We start from the raw sequence: 20,355 nt of genomic DNA, 5'->3' as shown, positions 1-20,355 counted from the left end.
GTTGTGCAAAAGAATAATCATATGGTTCTTATTTATTTCAGTGAGGCCTATACTAAAAAGTATGCTGGTGCTTTGTTTCCTATTTGTTAAAGAAGAACGTGAAGACAGTCCTTAGACACTGCCGTCTTCTAAGGATGCTGATCAGTTTTCATATAGAAATTGTGAGCAGTGTCATGGTGAAAAAAATGAGTAATATGGCTAGCAGATTGTGGGAAAGTTTATGTTCAGCACGGAATTTTTATTCCAATATTACAGTATTGTGACCTAGCAAAACATAGCAATTGCAATTTAAATTTTAACTGTCAAGTCTACCAGAAGAATTGAATCTAGCCAGTTCTGTAGGGATCAGGGATTGGAAGATCGTCTGAAAGTGTGCTCAGCTTCTCTGTATATGAAATGCTTTTTTCCTTTGCTAAGTTTAAGTATAAGTTTCACAATATAATTAATTTATGTGAGTTAGTGAAGTATTAGCTTACTGAAGCAACAGGCCTAGTGCTGTGAGGGCATGAAATAAATACCCTTTTCTTGCTTGCAGTAGAAAGATAACTGTTGAAAGGCACCTATGTGGAGATCACTCACGTGACAAGTTTTGCATGAGATTGTAATGACTTTAAGCCATGTCATAGCAGTCATTCTAATAAGCAGACTTTCTACATGGAACTGCTTCTGTGCAATTGACTCCATCTCTTGATGCATTTTATGTAACCCTCTAACAACACCTGAGTCATTCTCTATGCTGAAGTTCTAGCCAGCATTAAGTTACATATTTTTATTGTTCTGCTGTGGAGGTGGAGGTAGGAGAGTAAGAAGCAGCAGCTGAGGGAGAAATCAATTAAAGCCATGCATCTTAATAACTTCTTGAAGCTGAGTCCCACAGAAGAAAATATGTCTCTTAGTTAAAGCTGTATAAAAATTGCTAAGAGGAGACATTACCTGAGGGATTTGACCTCTTTTACAATTGATGCATGTAATCTAAATGTTTTGTGTACTTCACAGAACTCATAATAGCACAAAATCTGAGTGAATAACAGATGCCTTTTTTTTTTTGAAGCAAACACAATGTTTCATATTCTTCCTTACTGATATGGCAAGCTTGGGGGGGGGGGGGCAGGATTTGTAGGTTGATTTTTCTCTTGAAAGGAAAAAGGCCTGAACATAGGATAGCTTCAACATATTTTTATGATATGCCAGTACAAAAAACTCCAAATTATCCTGGAGTTGATATGGAAATGTTAATTTCCACTAGCCAGCTGTGGAAGCTAATTCTGTCCTGGTAGCACGGAATATGATACGAATTCCACTAATAATTCAGAGTTCCCAAAAATGAAACAGCCTAGAAGTTGGAGGAATAAATCAATAAATAATCTGGCCAATCTTGGATCTGCAGGAAGTGCATCCCATAATTTGGGCTGTGAGTAGTAGGCGCTTTTCTGCATGCCGTGTAAGTGGTGCCCATGTGAGCAGGCTTGATCCATACTCACATTGAGCTTGGAAAGAATTTGGAAATCAGTAGGGATTTTTAAATATGGAAGTGATATGATCAAGTAACTATTAGCTACTTAACAATTGTGTTTTGCCTCAGTTGAAGCTGCTGAATGCGCTCTGTAGAAAATGCTGCACTAATGTAAGCCATATGAAATCAAAGTATTGAGAACTGCTGCCAGATCAAACCGACTGGTGCATCTGAGGCATGAAACATAGATGTACAAATGCGTCTTGGCCCTGAAGATCCAGGGAACAGCATAGAACCAGGAAGCTACAAACCTTCAAGGAGAAATATGGCAAATTTATGGATCATTTCAGAGGGTCCTGGGCTGAAATCTGAAATGAACTTCTGGGAAAGGAAGGCTAAAATCAGATACCAACTTCTCCCTCTCTTTGATCCATCATTAAATAAGATGGTTTATTAATTCCTTTCATCTAATAAAATGGTTTGTTAAATCCTTGTCACGTTTATCAGCAATAGAAAACAATTCTAGTGTATGACGATATTTCGTTTAACAGTTTCAGTCTCCGTGGACTGAAATAGTTTTGTACATAAATTAGTAAAATATTAATGTAATCTCTGCAACATGTGCTTTTGTGAATTTATTTTACTAGGAATTCCTGTACCTACCATGTGAGGCTGAAACAGAGATACAAGAAATTATTTGGGCATTTTAGAGAAGAAAATAGTTTTAATGGTAAGTTAAAGTTCTTCCATTTCTTTTTCTTCAAAACCACAGTTTTCTCAGGCTAGTATGAAACACGGAGTAATATAATATGGTTTGATGCTGCTGTGTTCTTAACTTGAAAATGTGTTCTAATTGCTGAAGAAACAGTCATCTCCAGGTTTCGTTGTGTCATTTAAAAAATATATTTGAATGTGTTTGGAGCCATCTTAATTAGCTGACATTCCGTTGATCATTATCCACATTCTGAATTATTCATAATCAAAATAATTGCTTATTTTATTTTAAAAAGCAGAGTTTAATATCTTAACACAGAGGTTAATCAGTTAGAGTTTTTGGTTACGTTGCCTCAATATATTTCCCTTCACCCAAAGTATATTGCTAGAACATCAATGTGAGTTTTTAATTTAAAATACATTGCTGTTCAACTAGGATAAGGGAGGAATCCAATTTGATTGATTTGGAAAAAACTGGGGAGATGAAATTATGGAAGTATTATCATGGGAAGGAACAGTTTCTAAAAATAAGTAATTCATATTATTAATGCAAGAGGGGCCATAAGTTGGAATGGCATTCAGGGTGAGATGTTGACCGTGCCATTTGTTCTTTGCATGGAACAAGAGGTTCATTGGTTCACACGTCAATTAAATCTTGTGTGTTCTGTGGTTCCTACATTGGAGATTTTCTCCCTGCTGACCACCAGGTGGCAGGTTGGAGATTTTCTCCCTGCTGACCACCAGGTGGCAGGTTCTGTCTGAATTAATGCATTAAATGCCGGCTTGGTTTCCACCAAGGGAAGTCAGCGTCCCTTTATTTTCCTTGGGGATGCTGGGAATTGAAACTACAATCTGGTACTGATCCTTGTTCTTGAGGAAGCAGGTTCTGGGTTGCTTTTCTTCCGTTGTTGAGGATGGGAGGAACATTCTGATTGCAGTTTCCTTCCTTGGATTAACAAAATTTAATAGGAGTCCGTAGGTAGCTCGTATTTTAGGATCCGTTTGTGTTCTGCTGCTGTGGCTGTGGTATCTCATATTACTGACCTTTTGAATTACTAATGGAGAATCTGTAAGATTAGATGCTGTAATAGAACTGTTAAAACTACATGCCAAGCCTTTGCCTAAATTTGATGGAATGGATGATGATTAATAAACTAAAGCAGAATCACTACAAGACAGAGGCACTCTAAATATTTTCTGGGCCTGAGAACCCCTCCCTGCCTGGGTGGATTGTGTTAAGGAAGAGCGTACAGGCCCTGAGGAAGAAGGCACGGCCTACCAAGAAAAGGGTCCTTGACAGTGGCTTTCGGCTACCTACCCTTACTGTAAGACAGTGGCGGGCAACCTTTTACTGGCTGTACTCCCAGTGTAATAGTTGGAGGCCAGAGACTAGTGCCTGGGGAAATGATACGCCATGGGGTGGCGTCATACTATTGGGGTGGTATTTCACAGGATGGGGGAATTTGGCTTTTCTTTTTTTAGTATGTCCCTGTTTTAGCTCTTTTGCAAGGGTTGCCATGCCTTTTCTAACTCAGGAAAGATGTGCTGCAAATTATTAGCAGTTGTGGCTAGAGGAGCTTTGATAACAGAGAAAAGGGGTTTGGGATGGTATCTGGCCCAAGAACTCAAGTTTCCCATGCTTGTAATGATTGCTTCACTTATATGCAAAAAAGAAAGTTCCTATTAATATATTTCTTTGATTAGTTATGTAAATTATACCCAAGCTTTTGTGTGATTTTTCTTGTATGATTTTTTTCCTTGAATATCAAGCTGATTAATTTTATAAAGGAGAACATGCATATGCTGCACACACCAAACAGCATGCAAGATTATAATGAAGGTTACAGTTAATAGAGTGACATTGTTGTTTTGACAATGCTTATAAATTTCAGGGATGTCAAACAGAGCTTTAAATATCTGACATACTTTTGGAAGTTCTGGTGCAGGCAACTGATACAAGGTTCTTTTTTAATGACCCTGCAGTTTAGAAATATTGTTTTGTGCCCTCAAAGAAATGATTAGTTCAGTGTTTAAATTTCATGTAATCCCCAAAACATCTTGAAAGGTGGATTCATGTTCCTCTATTACTATTATCCTCATGCACATTGTGACTCTAATACAGATAATGCCCTATTGATCTGCATGTGTTTGATGCTTCACGTGCCACTAGAGGAGTAATGTGAGATCTACCCATTCCAGTGGCATATGTGATTCTTGTCTTCATCCCTGCAGGAAGCTAAATGAAATTCCTTGCTTTTGAAGAACTTTGGATAATTTTCTTGTAATTGCTGTTGTTTGGGGATCAAATCCTGGCTTTTAGAACACATCATGAGAAAACGCTTGTCCTTGTCTCTGAATGAACAAGAGGGTTTTGAAGCACCCTTTAATATGTGTCGTCTGTAATGTAATGGATGTGTGTAATGTATCAGTTGGATTCATAGAAGAATTTCCTGATACAACTGCCTGAACCAGAGCAAAAGAGTGTGTAAATCATGATGATCTGCTGTTATACCTTCATATTTTTAAAAACTGGAGCGAAAAACATACTGGTTTTTATTTTTCATATTATTCTTTTGCGGTTTATAATTGCAGGGAAGAGAGGCGGTTTGGTGGTTAAGGCACCAGGCTAGAAACGTAGAAGACAGTTTTAGTCCTGCTTTAGGCATGAAAGCCAGTGGGGTGACTTTGGGCCTCTCCTTTAACCCTAGGAAGATGGCAGGGGCAAATGACTTCTGCAAATGTTGTCGAGAAAACTGCAGGGACTAGTCCAGGCAGTTGTTGGGAGTCAACCCTGACTCAAAGGTGCAAGGAATAAATAAATCAGGGAAAACCTTTTTAAAAGGCTTGTGTAGCAACTACATTAAGCACCATACTATGTGAACAGAACTCAAGCCATTCTAAAATACATGTTTTCTCTGAATTGCATTATCAGCCCCACTAGTCAGTCGTGACTCTGCTGAAAAGCAATGTTTAGGTAAGGATGCCCGGTTACTAAGCAACGGGCAGCAGAGGCTTAAACACTTAAAGCTGTAGTGCAAAGTTTTCACTTCAGATGATGACATATTTGCATATTACAAATGGGAAGGTTGTAGTCCTGGATGTTTTTCTCCTTAAATTGCTGAACAGATCTCTCTCTCTCTCTCATTCTGTACTGCTCTACTATAATGAGGTTTAAAATTCTGAAATTTTATGTGGATAGAAATTGTCTTACTCCACGTGACAAGTTGATATTACTTACAGTGAAGAAAATATCCAAAGCTTAATTTTTCTGCTGAGAAAGCACAGGAATCTGATCATTGTCTTCCATTGTTTCAGACATCTTTTCTTTTAATAGTTTTGTTTCTAAAGAACTTAATTTTCTCATTATTTTCTTTTTGTTCAGAACAGAAATGAGTTTTACAGAACTTTTAGTAAGTGGAAAGTTACTGTTTTCAGCAAACAGACACAATGTTAATCCAGTTGATAATCTTCTCTGTGTGGAGATAACGGTCTTTAATTTTTAATATTTGGACGTCAGCACTGTTGACTGTGTAGCCAAAATATTATGATGCACAAAAGAGAGGTATTAGCAAGTATGGGAAAACTCTATGGTTAACAGAAAAGCAAAAAAGCAATCTTTAAGGGGGGAAAGTTACTAATATGGGAACTCCCCAGCCAGTCCAGTGATTATGGAAGACTGCCCAAAATGCTATCCAAAAGTTCATTGTGATTTCTCTCAAACTTCCAGAAAGATTGATGGAAACATAAATCATATAGGACTACTTCCTCAGTAGTGATTCTCACATGAAAGTACCCCTCGGTCCTGGTGCTTTTTAAAGGAAAAATGACACAGCTGAATTTTCTTAATAGCTTTCAGAGTTGACAACCACTTTAAAAAAAGAAAGAAAAAAAAGGGAGACAGAAACTCCTGTGAGTCATGGAAGTGGGTGTGTTTCTGCAGAGAACAGCTTTCATAACACATCCAGTCCCTTAGCAGAGTCCAAAGAGTAGAAAACTGCTGTACACACTATTTTTGCAGAGAACTATCATCTGTATTATCGGTGTGGATGACAGGTAGCCTGCTTCCTCTAAAGACAGTTGTGAGTATCTAGCCGCAGCGGCAGTGCATTTGGAGATCCATTTTTTATTTCCTTTGTTGGCTTTTGAAGTCTTCTTTGGGATTTGTGACAGGTCTTTTAGGTACCTCTTATTTATACTGTTCAAAAGAGGCCACTTTCAATAAGGATATGCATGATTTTTTTCCACGATCTCATGAGACGTTAGGTCCATAAATGATAGAAATAGGACAGAGGTCTGAATGAACCAGAAAAAAGGAATTTGGAAAAATGTGTATATTTTAATATTTTAAGGTTGATTTTGAAGGAACAGATATTTCTGAAAATAAAAAAAAATGTGTGTGTATACATTTGGCTCTGCTATCCCCCTTAGAAGCATTTAAGTTATAGCCTTGAAAGAGTAGTTTGCAATAAAGGAAAGGTGGGAGGGGAGAATATTTAACCCTTCATCTTTCAAAGATGTGCTCCTCTGATCCTGCCAATTGCTTTTATTCCAGTTAGTACACTGGATTGTTGTTTATTTATAGAGGAAAAAAAACTATCAGAAAAGATATTCATGGAAAAAGAACTGGCCAGTAACAGAATTAAGTGCCTCTTGTTAAGGTTGCTTTGCATTAAAGAAACAATCTTTTCATTTTGTTAAGTTTTAAGGAATTGCTTGTTGTGCAACCCTTTATCCTTATAACAAATAAGGGCACTGCAGAGTTCACCAATAAAAACTTATAACTTTGACTATGATTGCTTATTTAAGAAACTGTTGGAGAGGTAATATGATCATGCATATTCAGTAGATTCAAGGTTTTCATCACTGTGATATTTCACAGTAACATTAAATTGCAAAGTAATCTACACAAGTTCTTTTTTATTGCTTTTAGTCTAGTTTCTATTTTATTTGCTATTGTATGTTTTCTATATTTGCAGAGCTTAGAATTGTGAGTGTTGATTTTAATATTTTTATATGTATCCCAGATGCATACAATGCTGATTGTTTTCTGAAGTTTGTGCTGGTTTTAACTTAAGTTTTTGATTTATTTCCTTTTGTATTTCACATTTTATTTGTAATTAGCTGCCTTGAATGTTCACGTAAAGGTTAGAAGCACTGCTAATAATATAGGGTCACAAATATTAGGGGAGTTTTATCTATCTATCTATCTATCTATCTATCTATCTATCTATCTATCTATCTATCTATCTATCTATCTATCTTCCTGTTCAAAATAGACTTTCAGAGGATACTGAATGGGTAGACTTGCACAAATAGGTTTTTGGTTTTTTTTAAATGGGGGGGCAGGGAATCCAGTAACAATAAAAAAGGACAATAACTGGGACAGACTTTTTGCAGTCCTTCTGCACTAAATGTAGAAGAAAAGTTCCAGTCTAATTGCATACACTAGATGCTTTTGCTGGAGCTGGGAGAAACTATTGTACACCCCAATCTATGTGTATGTGCAGTGATGTTATAGTTTGTATATGAAAATGTTGTCATAGTCCATCTAAGAATGTGTTAGTTTTAGTTCACAGGAAGAATCCAAGAATTGGAGCACTAACCAGGTCTAATTGGATATGGTCTTCCAGTGAAAAGTTTGTCTGTGTAACCCCTCCAAGCCCCCCTACCCCCCAATATATGTAAATATGTTGTTGAAAAGCTTCATTGGTAGTCAGTTATTTTTCCCTCTCCTAGTAGAGATTTGGAAGTGGTTTGGAACTACACAAGTGCAGCTCCTATCTGCTGTTCTTTAAAACAGACACATCTTTTTTTAAAGATCTTAGAAAAGATGTGGCTGCTTCAACAAATAGAAAAGCAGTGCTATGCTTGTGAGTTCTGAAAAAAATTCTGAAACATTTTTTACTGCGTACAATCCTTTTGTCCATGTATAAGGTCCAGAGCACATTTTTCTCAAACCAATCTTGTCCTGTGCTTCAAAGACTTGTTTCTCCATTTTCAAATAGCATTTGAATTTATTTTATGTTAAGTCCGTTTTTCAGCAAGTCAGAAATAGAGGAACTTCTTTGAAAGAAGACACAGGAATATCCTTCAAAAATGAATGGCAACGAATTGGGACACTTAGTATCAGAGCACCCTCAAGTGGGTACTTGTCCAGTTATTTAACGAAAAGACTTTCAAGAAGCAAGGGTGATTAGTCTTTGTGGGACCCATTGGGAAACAACTCTTAATGCTGCCTCTCTGTAATTTAGAACCTCAGGCCCAAATAGTTATGTTTTAGTTTTATTAACCTCATTAGGAATAGTGAGCATCTGCTAAATTATGTCCCATTAACTTCAATGAAATTTTAGCATGATTGGTTTTCTTTGGATTTGGGACAGTGTTCCATCTATTTTAGATAGTTCTTGAATATCTGGCATACTTCACTGTTGCTTTACAAAAACTAGGATTTCAAATCTGTAGGTTGTGGACAAGTTATAATAATTGCTGTTAGTTGATTCTCTCCCCACCCTTGTAACTCCTGTTTAGGAACTTCATGACTCTAGGCAAGGAAGCATTTAGAGATGGTAGGATGGAATGATGGAAATAATGATGGAAATGATGGAAATAAAAAGTCTTCTCTCTAATCTTTTAATTTTATTATACCTTCTTGAGATCTGTTGGGTGGCTCTGGGATATTCTCTTCCTTTTTCTAGTTGCTTGTCCTTAAGTAGGTAGATTTTGATGACATATGAATTGAAAGATCCCAAAGGTGGCTGAGCGTTCACCTCAGCCAGTCAAATTGTATTAATGAGTGAATGAAGAGGTATATTTGATAGCCTTCTTCATGAACATTTTCTTAAGTATTTCTACAGTGAAACCAGGGCATTGTCTTGTATGTTTCACACTCATTTCAGAGGCAGGACTAGAAGATTTTGTTGGTGTTTCCTGTGGGAGGGGAAAGCATCACCACCAGTTCTGGTTCTACTTTTGCCTTGCTCTGGACAACATATGTGCCCACTGGTTTTACTGAGGACACCTTCTATCTTCAGCCTGATTTCCCTTCAGGATCAGTGAGATAGGAATGAGGGGAACAGTCCCTGATGAGGAAGAAAACCAACAGCCAGTTCCTGAATCTATCAGTCTCTTTCAAACATCAGACTTCCTCTACTTTTCAAGAAAGTCTGCAAACCTAGTCTCAAGGAACTAGAATGCCCCATCCCCAAGGAACTCTTAATGGCCCTGCAGAGTTCAGAGATATTCCCAGTGGCTCTCAGGCTGCCCTCGATTTGCCGAACTCCTCCGTACTAGATACTTCAGTGGCAGCACATAGTTAGTAAAGACAACCCCTAAAAACAAGAAGACAAGAGAAAAATGGAGATGCTGCAGCACAATGCACACAAGGTTACATCCCCAGCCTCAAAGTCAACTCTTGTTCTTCTGTCTTTGCCAAGATTTCTCTCCTTTGGGCTAACTGCTAGCTTGGCCCATCCTCCCAGAGTGTAGGAAACTCAGGCAGGGGAGCAACAATAAGCCAAAGCCATTGCCTTCCCGGCAGAGTGTGCCTCGATGGTCAACAAAATAGCAGTGGCCTGACTCAGCCTGAAAGACCTGGACTGGTAAACATGGTAAGTCTTCTGCGAAGAAGGAACTTTACCAATGGCAACCTTCAACTTCCAACTTCAGGCCTTCTTACCAATGGGCCTAAACAAGGGACCAAGCACACAACTTTGAGCCCTCTCTTCATCTCTCATTGTGAAGCAATAATCATTCTCTGTGGCCATCCTTATATCAAGAAGTTCCTCAGGGGGTGCAGTATCCACCAGTATCCCTCATGGGATAACGCCCTAACACAACCCCCCATTCAAAACATTGCATGAGTTAGCCTTAAAGCATCTGACATGGAAAGTGGTGTTCCTGATAGCCATAACCTCTGCCGGGCAGTTATCCCAAATAGGGGTGCTCTCTACCAAGCGTTTTGCATCATATGGTAGATGCTATTACAGAGCGAACCTTTGCATCTAAGCTGAACTGGTCTCCCACCAGAGTCAGGAAACGATCCTCCCCTCCTACCGTAATCCTAAAACCCAGTTAGAATGTTTGAGATATTGAATGCTACTCCCAGTCTCCTAGGTTCCTTCCAGCAGCCCCATCATAGAGATGTAAGGCCTCATTGTTCATGATCTCCAGGTGAGTCAAGGCCTGCATCAAGCTAGCCTGTGAGGCCAAAAACAAGCCTGCTTCACAAGGAAATGGGTGCATTCCATTACAAAGGTACACCGTCCCCACCCCCAGGAGTCATGCAACCGATACAAATCTTTCCAGAACGCACTGTGTTTTCCGGACCTCATAGAAGGATGGGTTAAATCACAAGAATTAAGGCACATACAGCAGCTTTTGGCCGTGTCATCTGAGAATTCTGGAGGTTTCAGAATTTTGGAAAATGAAGATTGCTATGCAGAATGCAGAAGTCAAAATTCTAATGTTCTGTCTTGAATAAAAAAGGTAGAGTTGTAGTTGGGCTGCTAATGCAATAATGGACAATCTAAGCTTGGTTTGGTAACGTGTCGAGTGAGCAAGCTTTGTTTTATAAGTTCAAAAACAGACATTAGCAACTTTCCAAATATTTTCAGCAGATTCTCCTCTGTTTTTCAAAACTAAGAGATTGTTTTCAGTGATTAGCAGGAGAATTATGCTTTTCTATTTACAAAATACAACACTCTGTACCTTCAGTTTTAGGTCATATTTAAGTGATTTTTCTTGGGCTCAGTCATAGTTCATGCTGTTTCCAGACCCGTGGCAATTCAGGTTGTTTCATGAGCACATGTTCTAGAACTGTCTGGGAATGAGAAGCATTTTTCCTCACCTTATTTTCAACTCCCCCCCCCCATTCGTTTGTCCCATTTTTTTTTGTCCTAGAGTTGTTCCTCTGTTTTCTGCTGCTGAAGATCTGAGCTCAGAAACCCATTTCCTTGAATCAAGGAATTCCTGGCAGTGACTTCCACAGCTAGGTGTTTATGTTAATGTGCAGCAAATACAGGCCTTTATCCTTGGGAAAAACAAAGGAACCCCAAATTTCTCAAATTGCTTTAAGAAAATAAGAGTTGATTTATGCTTTGAACTGGTTTGTACTTACATGTCTTCAAATCGGTTTTGATTTTTTATTGTTAATAAAGCACTTGTGGTTACTATTTACTTTTTAATATTGGATTTCAGTGCTGAAAATTTAAGTTTTTTTGTTGATATGTGTTAGTCTTTTGAGGATTTCCAGTAGTGCTGTCTTTCCCCTCCACCCCTTGAAGTAAAAAGGGTGGGACAGGCCATTCCTTTCTGTATGGAAATTCTAAGCTCAGAATTCCCCTTGATTTGCATAGCTGGGCTAGAGTGCAAGACAAAGGCCGGACGCATTTGCTTTAAGCTTAGTTTTCAGTTTCAGAGAGCACGTGGGATACCATAACTTCAGATGAAAACGAACAGACTAACCTTGCAAAATAATTCCCAGGTTGCAAAACATATGTCAGTAAGCATACCAGTTTCCCTATTTTTCTTGAGGGGGGAAAAATAGATAAATAGTTGCAATAGTAGTTCCTTTGTAATAAAGTTTCCGAAGAAGCTGGCTTTAGGTTATATATGGGGATTGTAGGGAAGCATTCTTTATTTCTTCCTAGCATTTCAACCTTCCAGGAGACTGTTTAGCAGACCTCAGAGTTACTGTTTTGGAAAAACTAGACTTTTTAACTCCACTGTTGAGTGAGAGGTTGCTGAGCTCACATCATAAGGTTTCAGGCAATTTCAGAAGGCCTCAGCAAATACTGTGAGTTTTTACACATTACAGTTCTTGATGAGGGACTTCATTTGTAATCTGTCTCACATGTAACCTGCATTTGCACAGCCAAACTACCTTTCTCTCTCTTTCTGCCTCATTCCATTCTGAATCCTAGATGAGTTTAGCCACTCTATGCCTCTGATGAAGTGAGTTGCAGCTCACTAAAGCTGATGCCTTTCAGCAACGTTTATGAGTCAGAAAAGGTGCTACCAGACTCCTCCTGAAGAATTCTGTATCTTTCTTGCTTCTTGTCCTGCATTGGAGAAGGAAAGTAAAGAAGGCGTGAAACAGAAACAAAGAAAGAAGGAAGAGGAGGCCACAAGTGATAATATTAAGTCCTAGCTTTTGATGCTTGCTGACTGGACTGTGGTCCTATATTCACTGTAGGAATAATTGCCATTGAATTCAGTGGAATTTACCTCTGAGTCTGTGTGTAACATATGTATAACATAGGTTTGTTGCTTTCATGTATGAGTGGGCAACCGTGACTTCCTGCTCCTGGGCTTATTGGTTAGCCACCTGATGGGCAGGCTGCTTGAGAGCAGTCTTATGCTAGGGAAGATGTTTCCTCAGTGCAGTGGAGTATACCCCTGGCCATTCATGGGTGAACTGGTGGTGTGGTCAGCATGTGAAAGCTGCTTCCAGCTATGACAGCATATCCAAAGGAAAAGAGGGACATGGGCCTAGGTGTGTAGCCCCAAACCCATCTGCTGCCCACCAAAGGTTGCCCGCTCATGCAAGAGATTTGATGCCCTTTAGGTATTTTGGACTATAGCTTCCAGAATCTATCACCATCAACTGTGCTGGCCTAGGTTGGTGGGAATTGTATTCCAGAACGCTGGGAAGGCATGATATTGCTTAGTTCTCTGAGGATGGTGGTAGGTACTAGGCCTTTCAAATGGTGGATGAATTTAAAAGAAGCTTTATGTCAGTTAATGTGACATGCTGGAGATTTAGTAGAGCTCATTTCCCATTTTTGCTGAAAGCTTTGTGAAACTGCCATTGAAGGTTTAACCAGTCTGTGGTCAGCTCTCTCTCTGAAGACAACAACCAAAATAACAATTCAGCACCACTTTTTTGCTCATGTTTTTTTGGAGCTGGTGATTTAAAACATACTGAAATTTTAATCATACATTGGTATCTCAGGTTTCCTCCAGGAACTCAGGGCAAAGCTCATAACACTCCCCCTTCTCCTATTTTTTCCCCATAAGAACAACATTCCTAGTGTGTTTCCACGTGCAGAGACTTGAATCTGAGTCTCTTGATCCAATTTCCAACCACAATGCCATGCTAGTGTAATGGCATGATGATTAGTTCTCATTGATAGTTTTAGATGAACTTGTCTAGTAAACTTTCAAAAAAGTTTAAATTGGTGATTATGGTCATTCTGCTGTTTAGCTTTGTGCTAGTTACCTTAACTCTTCTAGCAGTCAGTATCATTTGATGGTCCCACTGATTAATATTACAGAGGATGGAGAAAAGTCTCTGCTTTTTCCACATTGTGTACTGTTTTCCACATCTCTACTGTATTGTGTCTTCCCTTATTAATGTGTTTTCTGAAATCAAAATATATTTCTTTGTAGGAGTTTCTTCAATTCCTGATAATACTGGTTAAACCTTTCTAGCTCTACAATATGCTTGAATTGCAGCAAAGCCATATGTAATATTTCATGTGGTCATACCATATATTTGCATAAAGGTATTGCAGTATTAACAGTTTTATTTTTTTTAATCCCTTTTCTAATGATCTCTAACATGTAATTTCCTTTTTATTTTTATTTTTTTGCAGTTGCCTGAATACCGGCTGGACAGTTTCTTGGAGCTATCCAACACAACATTGATCCATTTCTCCAGTAAGTTTCAGGTTGGACACCATCAGCTGATATGTGAAGTGTGGGTCCCAGTAAGTGATTGATAACATTAAAGAATTAACCAGTTATTAAGAAGGGGAGGGAGAATGTGCTAACTGATACTTTGCTACTGATTGAATCGCCGCTTCATTAGATCACCTGCTAGTATCTGCCCTGGCAATGACGCTCCAAGATCTTCCCCAGTCCGTTTAACTGAAGATGCGAGTGACTGAAGTTGGAACCATTTATATGCAGGAGTTACGCTCAGTAAATTACGGTTCTTCTTTGTGGCCATGTATATCATGTTTCCTACATTTTAGAGATGAAAATACGGGATGCATGTATGTTTGGAACAGTTTACCTGTCAGATGCTCTTCTCTACCTATTATATCCTGTAGTCACTAGGTTGGATCCACACTTTAATACAGAACTCTTGAAGTTGATACCCCTGTGTCAGCCTTAATGTCTTCAACTCTTTTCCATCCTACTGATTTCAGTGCATGAACTTTAAGATGGGTCACACTGAACTATAATGTGATTTGTTTTATTTCAATTTAGCATGTTACATGAATTCAAACATTATAGTTTTACAACATTGTTGTAAAGTTTGGTGTTGCATGTGAACTGTGCCGATAACGGTTTATTCAGTAAAGGATGACTAATGAAGTTATGATTTAGTGCCTAGATTTGCACAATGGTTTGGAGAGTGTGTGTGGTTCACCACAAGGTCAAGTGCAACTCCTTACATCGATTTTGTTGTCCCCCAGTAACAAGTCCCACCTTGCTCCTGTGTCTGTAAGCTTCATCATGTTGCCTCTTTTGAATCTGTGAATATCAGTCCTGTGTCTGTGTGGGTGTGTCTGTGTGTGTATGAGAGAGAAAAAATACGTATGAGAGTTGTGTTCGTTTATTATTTGAGGGAATGGCGACAACCATGTATCTTAAAATTAAGTTAAAAATTAAATTCTATCAAAAGTAACAAGGTTACTGTGTTTGTTATCCCGACTATTTTAAAAATCTTTTAGTGCTGCCTCTTTTGTAGCATGGCCTCTTAATACGCTGTTCATAAACTAGTATGGCATTTGCGCCCACTGAAGTTATGCACTTCTGGCTTAACATACTATGGTGTGTGAATCTGGCCTACATATAACCAATTCTGGATCCTTTTGTCTGATCTGTGACAGTATTGTCCCAAGCAGTATTGGTTTCTGAAGCAGATGTACTCATAAACAGGGTTATAACTCTGCATCTGTCAGGTTTAGCCCAAAGAACTCCAAGAGACAATGCAAATTCAGTTCTGCTGTGTTTATTAGCTACAACCTCTAGAAAGAATCTCCCCAGACTGAACCCTAGCTCCCAAGCCAGCCAGCCACAACACCGTAAATTCCTCAGGGAGGTGCCAGCCTCATTCTCTTGAACTTCCCACGCTCTTGTGGTGAACTAAGAACACGCTTATCTCCCTGAGCCTGGCCTTCATAATTCCATTCCATCACAGCATCCCTCACAGATCCTTTCTGCGTGAGAGGTTCCTGCAGTTTATCTGGATTTGAGACCTAGTTTCTAATTTACTTTTCTAATTATGGCAGATGGCTACTTGCCACTAATTTCAACATTTTCTTTGTACTTTTCTCCCATCCCTCCAAAAGATTCTGTAATTGTTTTTGTGACTCTCACAGATCAAGACCGGTTTAAGAAGTAAGTGACAAGATGATGCGGTGGAGCACACATTCTGGGCGCTTCTGGTATTGAGAGCCGCTTGGGGGTATCCAACCAGAAGGTCAACGTGATGACGGCCTGGTCTATGGTGGAAAGGCTGAAAATGGAGAAGAGGCACTCCCAAGAAGAGAGGACTGTTGAGCAAGATGGTGGAGATTGCAGCACTGAATCTGAAGAATGGACAAGCTCCGAGAGTGAACCTGAGCAGCCTTGCCTCAAGAGTAGCTCCAGCAGCACCCTGTGGAGGGAGAAGGACCTTCCGCACAAGCCGCACCGGCAGCTTTGCCGTTCTCCTTGCTTGGATCATCCGAGTTTCTCCCAAAACAGTCTTCTTCAGGATTTAAAACTGGAAGATGGTAAAGCAAACTCAGACAAAGAATATCAAGCTAAAATTGATTTTGCTTTAAAACTGGGCTATGCAGGGGATCAGATTCAAGCTGTGTTGAACAAGTTGGGGGCAGATGCTCTCATCAATGATATTTTGGCTGAACTTGTGAGACTTGGAAGCAAGGCTGAGAATGAAGGACCGACTAGTCTTGGAAGTACCACTGCTCCTGCGGGTGGAACGGCTACAAAAGAGGTTGCCAGTCCTGAGCTGTCCTTGGAGGAAGAAGTCGTGGACAGTTCTGATAACTTGAGACCAATTGTAATTGATGGAAGTAATGTGGCAATGAGGTAGTTCATACTTTTGTACCATTTTTATTCCACTTAAACCCCTCCTTTCTCTTGCATAAAAACCCTTCAAAGAAATCAGCATCCAGATAAATGTTTATTTCAAACATGGATAAGAATATACCACATGGATTCAAATGGCAAATTGTTCAGAGTATTCCTTACATTCAAACAACCAGGTACATCAGATATCACCTTGACAGGTGTGAATCTGCCTATCCAGTGAGAACATCCTGAGAAGGCTCTCAAAGAGTCCCTCCTCATTGGAAGTTAGAGTGATGTGGACCAGATCGGAGGCCTTTTCTGTTTTGTCCCCCTCACTTTGAACTCTTTATCCCTGGAGGTCTATGCAGCCCCCTCCTTCCTACGGCCCTATTCCATTGAGCTTTTACCCCTAGTTGATTGCTGGAGGTGTCCATTTTGGGAGAGATGTTTAGAGTTCATGTCTCTTGAACTGTTCTACATTCTTGCACCATTGCAATCTGCTCAGAGTCTTCTGATTTCAGGCATGTTGTAAAAACAAATTTATTTTATTCTATTTGGATGCTGCTCAACTCCAGCTGACTCTGGGTGACTCACAACAATAAAATAACAAAAACAAGATGCAGACAACAGATAAAAATAAGCAACTACCAAATAATCACAAAGTGGCAACTCAGCAACACAGAAGACATAAAACCTCAAAGGGGGTGGTGGTGGTGATATCCCATCTACCCTACCCCAGGGCCTGGGTAAGAAGCCAGGTCTCTAGACTTTCCAGAATGTCATCAGGATGGGAACCGTATGGGTCTCGGGGATCTCATTCTAGAGGAGAGATGCTGCCAATAAATAAATAAATCTCAGAAGGCCTTCTGGAATATGTGAATCTTAAGTGCACATGTGGGTAAAAATTCAAACATTGATGTCATCAGTAAACAGTATAATCAGATCTTAAGCTGCTTCTACAACTCTTGGAGCTAGGTCTCATTATTTCTTAGTAGACCTGTACTACATCATGGAATGAAAATTACACATCTTTGATTTTCATGATTTATTTATGCTAATAAAAATGAAATTTACAGCAGTAAATTGTCACTATAGTGTCTACATATTATGGAGATTTGCTTTTCTCTTCAGCATAATTGTATGAGCATTTTAAGATTTGATGACGTTTTGTTAAACACCAGAGTTACAAGCAGGCCTTGTTAAAATCCATTGACATCAAATTATTCCCCCTCCCCAAAACATTAGAAAACAGAGTGAAGTTTGTTTTTTCTAGATCATTTTAACATTGTCTACTAAATTTTAATAAATATCTTCCCCTTTTTATGTATTACATTTTTATCTCATTCATCTTAACTCAGGATATATCTCAGAATTCTCCAAATTATTTTTGTTTTCAGCCATGGAAATAAAGAAGGATTTTCTTGTCGAGGGATTCAGTTAGCTGTTGACTGGTTTCTGGAAAAGGGTCACAAAGATATAACAGTATTTGTGCCAGCCTGGAGGAAAGAACAGAGTCGACCAGATGCTCCAATTTCAGGTAATCACTTCAGGAATTGGCATAAGTGTTTTCATACCAAAGATGAGGATCTTTTCAATAAGATGACTCAGTTACTCTGTCTGCTATAATGGAGAGTATTTGCATACTGTGTTTGCATACTATAATGGAAGGAATTTGCATGCCCAGCTAAATCTTGTTGGCTACATTAAAGCTTACACTGAGGAATGTTTTGAACCAAATAAGTTGACTGAGTATTCAGTGAGATAGAATACAAAAGTACCAATTTGCTTAAGATTGTTGGGTAATGAGATTAAGAGAAAACAAGGTATATAAATTATCAACCTTTATATCAAAAGAAAAACTTAAACATAAAATATATCTTCAACAATACAAAAGTGACAACAAAGAATATAAATATAATATAAATATACCAGACAGCAGGGAATAAGCAGTAAGCCTAAAAAGGTAAAATCAGGAAAGCAGCAGAACAAATAAGAGGAAGGATGCTTCTCTTATCCAGAGTTTGCCACCTGATTCTAATAGTTCAGCCAAAAACAATCTCTATAGTTAATACTGTTAAAGGTATAGATCTTGCAAATGTCCAACACCCCTTCTCAAGATCTTATCAGCATAATCATTATTAACCAGAATTAAACATATTCAACATTTCACGAAAATGTACAAATTTTTCTCTTGTTAATGGTTTGGTTAAAATGTTAGCAACCATTTCATCTGTAGGGCAATATATAATATCTATTAGTCCTTTCTGGTATAAATCCTTTACAAATTGACACCTTAATCCAATTGCTCTACTTTTTGCCTTAATACTTTCTCCTTTACAACACAAATACAATGCAAAATACTTTAATGACCAAGTATAAAATATATACAAGGAATTTGTCTTCGGTGATGAACAGCAAGATCAACAGTGCATTTGGATAGCAACAGAAAAATAATAAACAATAACACTACACAGTAAAATAACTTTTTCAAAGGGAGAAGCCACTGTCCAGCACATATAGTAATACAAGCTTGGTTGTCTTCAAACATCACAACTGGTGTAGGTTCATTAATACCAAAGTCCTTTAATAAGTGAAGAATCCATTCCAAATCATTGCATGCATTCGCTGCTGATATACATTCTGCTTCTGCTGAGGATTGAGTCATGACAGTCTATTTCCTACTAGTCCAATCAACAAGATTATTTCCAAAATAAAACAGATACCCGCTAGTTGACTTGTATTCCATTCTCCCCAGCTAGCATCCATGTATGCAACTAATCTAGGATTTTCACAAGATGATATCTTTAATGTTAAGTCCTCTGTTCCTTTCAAGTATCTCGGCACTCTCTACAGCATTCCAATCATGATGGTTTGGTGAACTCACTTTTCTACTTAAAATATTAACAGCTGCTGCAATATCAGGTCTCGTGGTTTTACTCAAATAAAGGAGTTTACCTATAGCTTCTTGGTATTTACCATGATTTGTAAATAACTGTCCATCCTTCAATTTTAAATAAATTCTAATGGAGTACTTACAGGTTTACAATTTTTCATGCCAACAGATTCTATAAGTCCATGATCTTCTGCTTTTGACTTAAGAGAAAACTTCCATCATTAAGTTTTTCAATTTCCATTCCTAGATAATATTTTACTCCCCCAAGCTGTTTAATTTCTATTTCAGTCTTTTATTCATTAGCTATTTCATTAACATCCTCCTTGTGTTGACAACATATTAATAAATCATCTACATAGGTCAGGATATATTGATATTGTCCATTCTTGAGTCTCATATATAAGCAGGGATCAGCCTTTCCTTGCTTAATCCTTGATGATATAAAAGGTCTGTTAACTTATCATACCAGCTTTTGGCTAATGGTTTAAGCCCATAAATACTCAAGTTTACAAACAAGATTTTCTTGTCCAATTTTTTGAAATCCTTCAGGCTGCACCATATAAATTTCTTCTGACAGATCTCCATTAAGAAAAGCTGTTTTAACGTCTAGATGTTATACAAACGTATTTCTTGAACAAGCAACATTAAGAAATGTCCTAAATGTTGTATAATTAACCACTGGTGCAAATGTATCAAAATAGTCAACTCCACATCTCTGGGAAAAACCTTTCGCAACCAAACATGCCTTATATTTATCTATACTTCCATCTGAATTATATTTGATTTTATATACCCATTTATTTCCAATGGCCTGTCTGTTAGGAGGTAATTCAGTAAGAGTCCAAACATGATTTTGTTGTAGACTGGTATTCCTCCTCCATAGCTTCTATCCATTTTTCTCTTTCTAAAATAGGTAACTTACTAATTTCTTCCCAATTTGCTGGTTCTTGCAAGTTCTCACAAAATCCATATCTTTCTGGAGGTTTACCTTTATTACTTCTATCTGATCATCTTACATTAGCTGTTTGTTCTATTTCTGTTTCACATGGTTTAATTCTTACTTCCCCTTCTGTTATAACAGCATCTCCCAAAGATGGACCTACTACTTGATTAATGATCTCTATAGGTACCCTAGTGACCAATTTTTGTGGAACAGTATCTATGCTCTGTAAATCAGTTGTTAATATAGCCTCAACTGTCTTTTGCATTATATTTCTCTCATCCACATATACAACATTGCAGCATTTCACTTCAAGAGTTTTAGGAT

General features: G+C 38.3%; 1 protein-coding gene across 5 annotated transcripts in view; it reads left to right on the top strand.

Annotated features, from left to right (window-relative positions):
- Positions 1-20,355, top strand: part of ZC3H12B (zinc finger CCCH-type containing 12B) — a 40,818-nt gene that overhangs the window by 7,356 nt on the left and 13,107 nt on the right. The window contains exons 2-5 of one of the 5 annotated variants that reach the window (XM_088129212.1): positions 2,101-2,183; positions 13,762-13,825; positions 15,499-16,213; positions 17,593-17,732. In XM_088129212.1, the coding sequence (XP_087985338.1) occupies positions 15,609-16,213; positions 17,593-17,732 (745 nt within the window). In that variant the 5' untranslated portion in view covers positions 2,101-2,183; positions 13,762-13,825; positions 15,499-15,608. Of the gene's footprint in view, positions 1-2,100; positions 2,184-6,134; positions 6,247-13,761; positions 13,876-15,498; positions 16,214-17,592; positions 17,733-20,355 lie in introns of those variants that run through there. The other 4 variants (XM_088129213.1, XM_025171127.2, XM_025171129.2 and 1 more) reach the window with 4 other exon arrangements.

This window comes from Python bivittatus, unplaced genomic scaffold (genome assembly GCF_059951505.1).
Source record: "Python bivittatus isolate LINGU-HERP-01145 unplaced genomic scaffold, Pbiv_v1 ctg000790_np1212, whole genome shotgun sequence".
Lineage (NCBI taxonomy): Eukaryota > Metazoa > Chordata > Lepidosauria > Squamata > Pythonidae > Python > Python bivittatus.
This window is presented reverse-complemented; position numbering and strand designations above follow the sequence as displayed.